Source organism: Oryzias melastigma, linkage group LG6, assembly GCF_002922805.2.
Source record: "Oryzias melastigma strain HK-1 linkage group LG6, ASM292280v2, whole genome shotgun sequence".
Classification (NCBI taxonomy): domain Eukaryota; kingdom Metazoa; phylum Chordata; class Actinopteri; order Beloniformes; family Adrianichthyidae; genus Oryzias; species Oryzias melastigma.
The window spans coordinates 1203471-1214930 of NC_050517.1; the positions used below are offsets into that span (position 1 = coordinate 1203471).

The window sequence follows — 11460 nt, forward strand, 5'->3', positions numbered from 1 at the left end:
AAAAAAAAAAAGGGGGGGGGGGGCACAGCATGTATAATATGATAGGCTGACATGAACCTGAAGAACAAAAGCCATCCTCATGAAACCATGGCAACCCCCATAAGACCTGATGAGTCCTGCAGTACCGACCCCACCCAGCAGGCGTCGTTGCGCCATTGCGCCATTGCGCCATTGCGCCATAGCAATCTGAGACTCCTTTTCACTTTGACTCCGTCAGACATTCGGCAGCTGTTCTTCAGTGCAAGTGTTAAACAGGTGTGTATAAGTTTCACAACAAGCTAATAAATAAATTAGGTGTTCATACTTGCTCTCTTTTTGTATAAAAATGCGACTTTTTTTAGTTCTCGACAAACAACTGAACATTAGCTAGCTAGGTAGCTAGTGCACGTGCCAATTCGCCTCGTGGGGTCAAAATGTCGGACAATAACTAAAATTTTGTGTTTGTTTTCAAGCGGCGGAGTGGATTCACTGACATGTCAAAAATCTTCATCCAAAAGGTGAGTTAAGCTGGTTTATTTTATGCAGCATCTTGTAGTTTGTTTTCCTTTCGTTTATTTAGTTGTTTGTTCATTACTGTACTTGCTGGTTTATGGATTCCATTTAGTAATAAAAACCAAGAATGGAAATGTCACGGACAATTTTACTTTAGTTTGCACTTTTTAAGTTTTCCATAAATTCAAATTTACATTTCTTGAATTCTTTTTTCTTTTCTTCTTCTTCTTTCTTTCTTTTTTTTTTTAACTTTACTGTCCAAAACATACAGAACAACAAACATTATTCCATGGCAAGTCAGGGATACATATTTGTCCAATAGAAGACAGCAGAGGGAACAGAAAAACAAACAAACAAAAGTTGAAAAAGCTCACATATGATTTTGTTGTTTTGTAAACTCATTAACAGAGATTTCTTTAAATAACGAATACAATTTTCCTAGTGAGATTAAGTAACATTTGGTCTATAGATTCAAGAGTCTGATTGTCCACGAGCTGATAGGGAGCAGAATAAGTGAGTCTAGAAATCCCTTCTGCTTTTTGAAAGTAAGCTTAAGTCCCTTTGAAACCACTAAGTCTTGACAAAAAAGTGACTATAGACCCTGTTCAGTTTTTTTTTTATACCTCGCTGACATAATGATTTTGCAGACATGATGTGGATTACAGTGGGTCGTGTTTCTTTCGGTATCTGCAGATTGAGAGTCCTTCTTGCCTCTGGTGTCGAGTGATTCAAGAACCTGGTGTCGACACAGAGACAGCAGAACAATATTCCAAGCTTCAGGCTCGAATGAACCTTTTCTACAATGACTTGACCCAGGACCAGTCGAGGCTGATTCCCACTTCGTTTGAGGAAAATGAGGTATTGCATACATGATTTTTTTTTTTTTTCTAGCACTTTGTTCATCACAGATCCTGCTGTTGGAGTCGGCTGTGTTTCTGAGGGACAGGGGGGGAATGTAGCAGTAGGTAGTGAAATGTCAGTGATGATGACAAACACACAAAGCCACTGTTTATGGTGCATCTCAACCAGAAATTCATCAATCTAAATAAAATTGAACCAGAGCTAATGAAGTGACCCTTATCATAGATTTAAAAATTAAATCCTTGATTTTTTTTTAACTCAAAAATAGAAAGTGCACCTTAAATTCTGTTTGTATTCTGTTCTAGATTTATTTTCTGTGGTAAAACATCTGTCTTTTCCAGGGAGTTGTGCTGAAATGTGTGCTGGTGTCTTCTCAGGTGTATGCTGTGTTCTGGGAGGAGAGGAAGTTTTGGTGTCGCGTTGTGGTGAAGTCCATCACGGTGGATTCAGTTACCTGTCTGGCCTGCTGCTTCCTGGTCGACTATGGAGAAAGAATCGTAGTTTCTTCAGACAAGTACGAGCAGAGACAAATACCTATGATGCTCTCATAAATTCATCTCACTGACACAAATATATTTCATTTGTTATTGGTGTCTGTTTTCACCTCCTTTGAATGTTGAACTGATCATGAACAGACCTACATTCTGTGCTCTTCTACCAAGGATCCGGCTGACAGTTCCTGACTTTCTGCAGCTGCCTTTCTGGGCGCAGAAGTTCCACTTGTCTGGAATCAAACCAACAACACTGCGGGTTCCTTTTCTGGAGGAGAAGGCCGAGCTCATGTGAGATTTGTTCTTTAGATTTTCGTGGTTCCTAAACTTTAACGTTTTTGGGCAAAACTTTCTCCTTTTTGGTCTGAAGTCCATCCAGTCAGTGGGACATCTCTGCCACACTTTACCTGCACAGTCTGCTCAAAGGTAAGCACTAATGTGTTCATTTGTTTGTGTGTTATGGATTTAGCTGATTTTTTCTTCTCTAAATTGATGAGTGTGAAGGTTTGTGTCTTGTGTTCCTGCAGCATCTCTCTCCATGGAGGCTGTGCTGTTGGAAAGTGAGTCAGACTCAACTGCTATAGAGCTTTATCTGTCCACTGGGGACTTCAAGGTCAGACTCTTTGTTACCCACTTTGTTTTTGATGACACTGTAAGTTCTTCTATTACACTGACGGTTGGTTGTTACTTCTTCAGATCTGTGTCAACGACGAGTTGGTGTCCAAGAAGTTTGCATATTACAGCGAAGAGTCTGGACGAGGTGGTCTGGATCCATGGGGCAGAATTCCTGTCAAATTCTGCTCCATCTTAACCCAAATTGACTCAGCGTCTTCCATCAAGCTGGAGGCCGTTAAACCTCCACCAACGTCTGGTAAGCACACATTTGAATCTCCAGTTCCTCGCGTAAGAACAGGATGAGGTTATTGACTTGTTGTGAAGACCACAGATCTAAAGAGCTAAATACATCCAGAGTTCTTGATGCTTGTTTACTGATTTTCACAGCTCTTTATGCATTACCTCTTCATTCAATTTTCTATTAACCCACCAATGAAATACTGGCTTTTGGCTTTTAGATTGTCACAAAAATTTAAAGATGCATTAGTAAATCAGTCAGTGTTTAAAACAGGCTCATTTTTTTACATGATTGACCCTCGACTGGCAATTATTCCTTATTATTTAGCTTCCTGGATATGTCTGCTAACAGTTTAAAGGAAGATTTATGCAACTCAGTATTAGGTCTACCATTAAAGACAAAATAAATATATTAGAATAAAGCAAAACATTTAACTAATTCATTTCTTTGGAGAATGTCATAAAAATGCAAGAAAAACTAGTGCTGGTTTCTGGATGGGATGCTGTCCTGAATGTACTCTTATTATTTTTGGATTGGTGACTAATTTATCATTTTTTCATGTCTTTCTGATTGTTTACCTTCAGTAAAACCAGAGCAGCCTTTGGAAGTGGAAGCAGAGGATCTGCTGGCATCTTACCCTCAGGTCTGCAGGATTCTTTGCTTGTTTAATCTTCCCTAAAATGTGTTAAAATGCAAATGTATCATTTTCCTGAAGCTGGAAGTAAGTTGTTTTCTATGGGTCACATGACATCCGGTCAGTCCAGTTCTCTTGTACAGTCAATGATCGGACCATAAGGTCCATGCTGATGTATCCACTTGCAGACAAATAGATCCATGACCTTATTTGTTTTCCTTGTCTGAGCTGGAATCTGGATCAAAACTGTACAGCTGGGTGGTTCTGATATTGCTCACTATTTTTGTTGCACCGGTAATATTAGTTTGGGGGGATGAGGGGCTGTAAGCTAGCAGGAGAGCGTATGAACAGAGAGCTCTCAGTAACTCATCTCTGAGTTGATGCATGCAACTCAGAGATGAGTTTCTAATGAACTACTGTTGATCTACAGGAACTATGTCCCAGAAAATCAGATTTTTTTTTTTGTTTAGTTTTTTTTAATTTTGGTTAAAAGCAACATAATCATATTTAAACGATCGCTGGGAACAATTTTACAAAAGATGATCAGAATTGGTTTTAACAAATTGTCCTCCAACATGAAGAAATCAGTAAACGTGAATTTAGGAGCTGCAGCTTTCATCCTTTAAACTCTGATCTGTTTGATTCTGTAGGACGATGGTTGTGACTTGGAGGTCCTGGAGAAGCAGCTGTCATCAAGCAGCATATCTATGAGTGACCCAGAACCTTGTTCTGCAGTGAGGTGAGGTCTTTGGTTCAGTGTCACTCACTCTTTCTTTTTTATGTTTTTGCAAAGATGTTTGTAAACTCGTTCTTTTGAAGCTATGTAAAGTATCAAGAAATCAGAAACTAAGATGACCTAATAAGTCCAGTTGTAACGAGACCAGCTTGCAAAAAACCGGCCCTACATCTAGTGACCATAAAGCCTGGTGATGCCAATGAAGGTATCACAATTCCATTAACAATTTTATTGTTAATGAAATGCCTCTGGAGATGGAGCATCTCATTTTCAAGTTGGTCCAAAGTAATACAACAGAGACAAAAAGAACAAGACTAATTTAATTATTTATTTAGGTTGATTGAGAACAATTTCTCATTTGCAACAGCGACCTGTTTAGGCTGTAGTGTTTAGCAATTCAGAGTGAGTTTTTATTTGATTGTTATTGCCCAAACTCACATCTGTGTGTTTTGAGAATTGAGTAGCAACAACTCTACAGGTACGGTTTGAGTTGGACAGAAAACTAAAATTTCCTTTTTGTTAATTAATTTTCTTTTGCGAAAGCTAAAATATGATGAGAAATAAAATGTTTTTTCTTTGAAATGTATTTTTAATTTAAGTGTTTGTGGGAAATTTTCTCTTTTAGTGATTCATTAGAAGACACAGACTCTTGTTTGGCTGCGTCTTTGGGGAAAAACCAGGATCTATTCAGGTGAGAGTGAAACTTTAGAGACTAAAGTTTAGAGGAAACATGGATTTTACAGTGACTTCATTATTTTCTGCTGTGCAGGTTCCTAAAGCATCTGAATCCTGACGACAAAACCCAGCATTCTCTTCCTGGGGTGAGTACTAGTACTTCATAGCCATATTTCAATATTAAAAAAAGCCCACAAGCTCCTATTCAGTTAGGATACTGCTACTACCTGTACTGGGGTGGTAAGGCTGGCTCTGTGCTCAGCTCTAGATTATTCAGCACACTATGAGCAGCTGACCGGAAGAAGTTTGACTGGGAAAACAGTTCAAATCTGGCATGGATTAGTGTGAATTACCTTGTCTGAGTTGAATTTAAACACTTTAAAATGTAAAGTTGGATCTAATCCCTACTTCACTTTTTTATTTTTGACCAAATTTCCAGCTCTGTCTTACTTGGTGAAGCAGGAATATGGCTGGATATTATTATTCAATAATATATTTTATTATTTTATGAATCATATTTTTGATATAAATTGATATATAAAATGAAACAAAGAGGAACATTTCCTTTTTGAAATGAGAATTGTTTTAATTAAAACTTGACTTAAGGCAGCTGTTTGCCTAAGAAGACAAATGGTTTATTTTCACATAAAAAACTGATTACTATACAAGTTTTTTTTAGGTAAAACTTAATGTGCTGTTGATTATTTGACTTGTTTAAATCCAATCTCTATACAGGATAAAGAATTGCTTTTTGTTTTTAGGTGGGTCTTGATGAAGAATTGAACATGTGTCGACCTGTGCAGAAGAACAAACACTCAACTACGTGGACCGAACAAAAACTGTATGAACGCTCCACAAACACATCACTGTTTACTCATCACTAAAGTCATTTTCCAGAGTTTTTGATTATTTTAGCAGACATTGTTCTAGCTGGTGTTCACTCCACATTGAGTCTCAAAAACAATCCAAATATCACCATCTGATAAAGTTTTTTAGCATTTACATTCTTGCTGTGTAGGCCAATGATGGAGGCTCCTTGTTTGTGTGTTTGTTGTCTCTGAATTTGTTTTGTGGCTGCAGCAGTCTGAAAGATGAAGCTGTTTGCAGCAGTGAAGGAGAAAATCCAGCAGAGGAGGAGAACGGGTACAATTACACTCAAGACTTCAAACTGCACATTCACCACCTTCAGAAAGTTCCTATTTTGTTGGGTCACCGTTCCTGTTCTTCAACAGTCCTGGTAAACTAATAACGTCTGGACGGGCAGAAGCAGGGAAACCCTTTTGTGGTCGAAAAGACTTGGCGAGCTCCTGGTGAGCTGCAGCTCTGACAGAAACTCTTTATAGTTACTTCTGGACTCTGTTATCCAAAAAATCCTTTCCACCTTCTATTAGTCTGGTCCATCATTTCTGCTCCAGAAATACTATCAGGAGCATTCAGAAATGAAGATCCACTTCTGCTGCAGATTTCTTTTGTAATGTATTTCAAATATTTCCAAAGGAGAATTACATTTGTAACATGGATCTTAAATCTGATGCAGCTTTTTGGAGTGGTTGAACCCCGGACCCTCTAATCCAGATCAAGAGGATTCAGATGACGCAGTGAGTCTGCTTTCACAATTTTGCCGTTCCCTTGTGTGAGTTTGGTTGTCTTGAACATTGTGTCTGGACTTTTCCAGGCTCCCCACTGTGATCCATGCCTGAGTGGGGTTTTGGTGCACTCTTCCCTCCCCGTAGAAGCCTGCAGCAGTCTGGAAGACGCCCCCGTCACTTATCCTCTCCGTCGGGTAAACCTACATGTGGTTAAAGTCTTTTACAGATGGTGATTAAACGAGGAAAAACCTACGAGACGGTAGAACATTAATGTGATCTTCAGTGGGTGCAGTGGGTGCAGTGGGCCATGATGTTCTGTTAACTTAAACATTATTTTACGGGCTTTCATGTGTTTATGCTCTTTTTTTATTTGTCCTATTTAATGTTGAAAGAAATACTTTGTGAAATGTTTGTTTTTATGGTCTTTAAGTCTAAAAATACTAACTTTACTCACCTTTGACAAGCAGGATATGTTCTCTGCGGTTCATTTTTTTAAACAATTTTTTTTTTCAATTAACATTTTTCAAAAAATTAAATAATATTGTACAGTAAGAAGAGAAAACACAAATGAACAGAAAGAAGCTTTATTCAATTTAAGAGACAGAAGTGAAAGTAACCCGGGAAACTGATTCGCTGTGGCGACCCCTAAAGGGAAAAGCCGAAAAGAAGAAGAAGAAGAAACTGAAGAGTTTTAAGACTGGTTTTAAACGATGTTCCAGAGTCTCTGTTACAATTTTGGGGAAGAGATCATTCTAGAGTCCGGGGCTACAGGAGAAGAATGTTCTGCCCCCTTTCCTGACAAGCCAATCAGAATTAAATGAAATGGATGAGATCTAAAAGCACATGGAAGAGTGAAGATGTCAAATGGACAGGAATAAAAAAAAAAAAAAAAAACAGATGCCATTTTTTTGAAAAAAGGTTCTGGAAACTGACCTTCAATTTAACTAGGGACCGGGGAAGTTCCTGAGGTAGAGGTAATGTGGTGATGAGTGACAGAGTTCAGAACAAGCTGAAGCTTATTCAGATTTTCTGAAGAAGACAGAAGAGAACGTAAAGCATCGCTTATCAGCCCGAGGCTGCTTTTCTCTGCCTCAGAACCCAGTGGAATTAAGTACATTTACTTAACTGGAAAATTACTGTAGATAAAAGAATGTAAACAGTGGAGCTAAAGTGTTAATAAAATAGAAAATATCTAACCGATTAGTTAATTTGACAATTAACTTAATGGGCTATAATGCACTATATTTTGTTGAGTAATACTATTGCCTTTCATTCAATATCTGACATTCTGATCTGTAGTAAGCTAATAGTCAACGTGACATATATAGAATATACTGAACATTTGGACACTTTGACAAATGCTGTCTAAAGTAATCCTAGTATAAAATGATATTTTCATGGCAATTTTTTTTTATAGTTCAAGAGTAGAATGTTTTTCTTTGTTTTTCTAATGACCAAACTTGAGAGTTGAGGCCTCAACTGTGTGTGCATTTCTTGCCTCTCTGAAAGTTAGTCAGACTCCTGACTGGATCCCTCGTAGATTCTGTTTTTGAAAGCCTGGCATCAATAGCATCAGTGTACTGTGGTGTGTCAGCTTCTTTGTTGATGCCTTTGAAGAAAAGTACGGCTTATCATGGCGTCTGGTTGTCTTCAGGCGCTGCTTAAACAAAAGTACGGCAGCCTGTCTTCAGCTGACTGCTACAGTTGGCCGGCTGTGGCCCAGGGGAACAGCACTGTGATCATCTCCCACAGCTCTGACCAGCCACTCAGTTTCCTTGCCCCCATCCTAACCCACATCCTGTTGAACTCTCTGTACACCCCCCGCATGTCAAGCTTAGGGGTGAGTTCTAAGACTGAAGATGGCTGAAAGCATATTTTTAATCCATTAACAAAGTCCTTCACGGATGTGAACCATCAGTCCTGATCTGATCCTGCCGATGTGTTCCTGTCCAGCCCATGGTACTGGTGCTCTGTCCAGGCTGGGAGAGGGTCCAGATGGTGTTCAGTGTGCTGGAAGAGACCAAGGTTTCTGAAAGCCTTCATCCGGACGTCGCTCTTCTGGGGGTGGGCAAGGACCAAGCCAAAAATTTTAAACTTCCCAAAAACTGTAAGGGTCCATCAATCTGTAGATCAGTAGACCTGTCTTATCACTTGTTGTTCATCGTTTTGCTGTCCACCAGGCCTTATGTTAGTGACCACGCCGTTCACAATGGTCCGTCTGCTGTCCTGCCACTGCCGCCTCTTCCAGCGGCTGTACCACCTGGTGCTTGACGAGGCCGATCAGCTCTTCGCTCGTGCTCCTGATCAGGTACAGGCTGTTTATGATGACATCACGTCAGTGTCCAGCATAAAAAGTGGTATTTTCTAAATACTTGAATCATTATGAATGTGCTGTGTTTAATAGCCTCCTCTTCACATTATAGAGCAGGTTGTCGTGTCAGAGTAGAGACGTTTGTTGTTTACATCATCAGTTTTTCTGATTCAGAACATTACCAGCACAAACACCTGATTGCGCGTGTTACCTGTAGTCTGACAAATGTGCTTTTCTTCTAGATGAAAACCATCTTGCAGCACTTCCACAAAGTCGTTTCCACCGAGGAGAAAACCCTTTACCCTCAGCAGCTGGTTTGTGTGGCTAAAAGGTGGAGCCCCCAAATGGAGGCTATGGTGACTGCTTACATGCCGTACCCCAGCATCGTCATAACCATCCCTGAAGAAGCTGGTCTCTATGGAAACGTTCAACAGGTCAGATGATAAAAGGACTTGTTTTCAGATTCAGTTGAATTAATGTCTGTTTATTTCTGTAACAAACACACTGAGGAAAAGACATTGAGCATTTTAAAATGTAAATACAACCATTTCATCCTCTCTTTGAGGAGGTTGACCTGATTGCTTTTTTTATCACCGTAGATCGTCCTTATGACTGTGGAGAGCATGAAGATCTCAGTGCTGATGGGGGTGTTGGACTTCAGCCCCCTCGTCTGCCAGAAGACTTTGATCATAGCAAATTCTTCACAGGATGTAGATTACGTTTATGAGGTAATACAGTAGAAATAATGACTGGTCAGCACAGGTTTTGTGGAGACCTTTGGGACCTTCAGACTTCAGTGTTTCCTTAACAGGACATTAAAATCCCTAATTAAGAGAATCTTTTGCTGTTTTTGATTAGTGGACTCAGCTTTATGCCCAATTTTTTTATCTCTTGTAAAACCTTTTGATCCTCATGGAGGTCAACAAGGATTCATGCTCTGTTTGAGAAATGATAATCAGTTGTCCGTACGGATCACTAGCCACAATTTGGCCCACGTGTGGACCGTCAAATACATGTACTTTACGCCGTCTTTGTTTTAACATGCGTCAAAGTTGCTTCTTGACACTTATCCCACCCTGAAGCTCCCGCCGCATGTGGGAAGAGCTTCTGTCAAACACATTTCTCAAACTCATCATGGAGGACGCAGAAACTGAGAAACCCAGTTTATGTATTTTGAAGAGCTGAATAAAAGCATCGATACACGTCTCCGTGTCTGCGTTCAGATCTCCCAGTGAGGTGCAGCCGCTGTCCTGGAGCCGCTGCTCCTGCAACGTACCGTCAGAGAAAGGCAGTATGGCAAGCCAAAAGGATCAAAAATCTCCAGGAAATATATAGGAAAATATTTAAATGTTCCCTCGATTAGTTTCGGTACCACAATTATTACCCAAAAAAAAATTTTTTTTTTAACTTTTTCATTTAAGATTTAATTTTGACATTGGGGTGGGGGGTGGGGCCAAGGGAAAAATTACATATTTAGCATTCTTTTCTCTCAGTTTTTGTAGATTTGGTCTCCAGATATGTGAATGTAGTCAGAAACTACATGTTTTTAGGTTTTTGTTGATGTTCAGACTTCAAAGACAAGTGAGTGTATATTTATGCTTTAAAGTACTTTATATATGTTTTCTCAAATGTATGTTTTAAAGCTTTAAAAAAAAAGTAATTTTAGCCTTTTATCCTGTTTCTTCCTGTTGTTTTTCTTTTTTACTTTTATTGATCCGTAAAATGATCCGAAGTTTTGTGATGTGTTAACACCACTAGTTTGTGCATGTTTCTGTATGCGGGCTTTGAAAGTGTCTGCTGCTGAAGGTACAGTTCTGTTGTAGGGTACATAAACAAGTAAAAATATCTTATCAAATAAAGGAAAATAATAAATACATAAAGAAGATATAAGAGAAAATGTCTTTAGAAATAAAGAAGACCCTTTTTTTATACTAAAGTTTTTTGACAGTTGCTCTTTTCTTTCATGTTGACTATCCATTGTCCATTGTCATTTTCATAATCCATTGTCAGCTTTTTAAAGTTGAATATAGAGCAATAGAGTAAGATTTAATTAATGTTTCTGATTCTGTTCAGGCTGTGAGCAGCAAGTCAGCATTCTGTCTGAAGACCCACGAGGGCTTAACCCACCAGTTTGACTCTGTCGTTCAGCAGTGGAGCAAAGACATTGGAGCTGGTTCTCACCTTATTCTAGGTAAACTTCCTCAGGAAGACACCAAGTGTTGTTGTCTTTTTCTGGGTCTCAGCCTTCCTTCATCATTCCTTTGTCCTCTGCCCTGCAGTGACCACAGATGAATGCCTGAAGTGTCTCGGCATCAGAGATGCAACATGTGTCGTTCATTATGAATTTCCAGCAGCACGCAAATGGTTTGGGAGAAGACTGTTCTGCATGTTCAAAAACTTCAGGAACCTTTCTAAGCAAGTAAGACACGGTCCACTGTCCATTTGCACAGATTACAACCTAGAGGGTAATCCAAGATGGCACATGAGGTACACTAAACTTTATGCTGCAGAACAGCTACAGTCAGGAGACCACAAGTTCCCTACTCCTCTTCATTCAGTTGCATCCACTTGCAGACTCAAAGATTAATGAATGTCTTTGTTTTCATCGTCTGAGCATTTGGCTCATACGTAGCTGTACGGCTTGATAGCTCTGGTATTGCTCGCCATTTTTGCTGCACTGCTAATGGTTGGGGATGTGAGGGGCTGTAAACTAGCGTAAAAATAGAGCTTTCAGCTATGGGTGACGAGAAAAGGGGTGGAGTCCCACCTACATCTCAGAGGTGAATTTCTCACTGCTGCTCTGTATTGCTGTGCCACG

The 11460-nt window shown here is 39.5% G+C and overlaps 1 protein-coding gene across 2 annotated transcripts in view; it reads left to right on the forward strand.

Annotated features, from left to right (window-relative positions):
* Positions 1-103: 103 nt before the first annotated feature.
* The window catches only part of tdrd12 (tudor domain containing 12), a 26866-nt gene continuing 15509 nt past the window's right edge, over positions 104-11460 (forward strand). The window contains exons 1-24 of one of the 2 annotated variants that reach the window (XM_024281583.2): positions 104-255; positions 453-497; positions 1186-1350; positions 1731-1867; positions 2016-2135; positions 2215-2270; positions 2372-2457; positions 2541-2715; positions 3282-3340; positions 3982-4070; positions 4693-4758; positions 4837-4888; positions 5504-5583; positions 5823-5885; positions 5975-6052; positions 6280-6340; positions 6418-6525; positions 7986-8171; positions 8285-8438; positions 8512-8639; positions 8885-9076; positions 9242-9370; positions 10716-10833; positions 10922-11061. In XM_024281583.2, coding sequence (XP_024137351.1) covers positions 474-497; positions 1186-1350; positions 1731-1867; positions 2016-2135; positions 2215-2270; positions 2372-2457; positions 2541-2715; positions 3282-3340; positions 3982-4070; positions 4693-4758; positions 4837-4888; positions 5504-5583; positions 5823-5885; positions 5975-6052; positions 6280-6340; positions 6418-6525; positions 7986-8171; positions 8285-8438; positions 8512-8639; positions 8885-9076; positions 9242-9370; positions 10716-10833; positions 10922-11061 — 2466 coding nt within the window. In that variant the 5' untranslated portion in view covers positions 104-255; positions 453-473. The remainder of the gene's footprint in view (positions 256-452; positions 498-1185; positions 1351-1730; positions 1868-2015; positions 2136-2214; positions 2271-2371; positions 2458-2540; positions 2716-3281; positions 3341-3981; positions 4071-4692; positions 4759-4836; positions 4889-5503; positions 5584-5822; positions 5886-5974; positions 6053-6279; positions 6341-6417; positions 6526-7985; positions 8172-8284; positions 8439-8511; positions 8640-8884; positions 9077-9241; positions 9371-10715; positions 10834-10921; positions 11062-11460) is intronic. The other variant, XM_024281584.2, reaches the window with a different exon arrangement.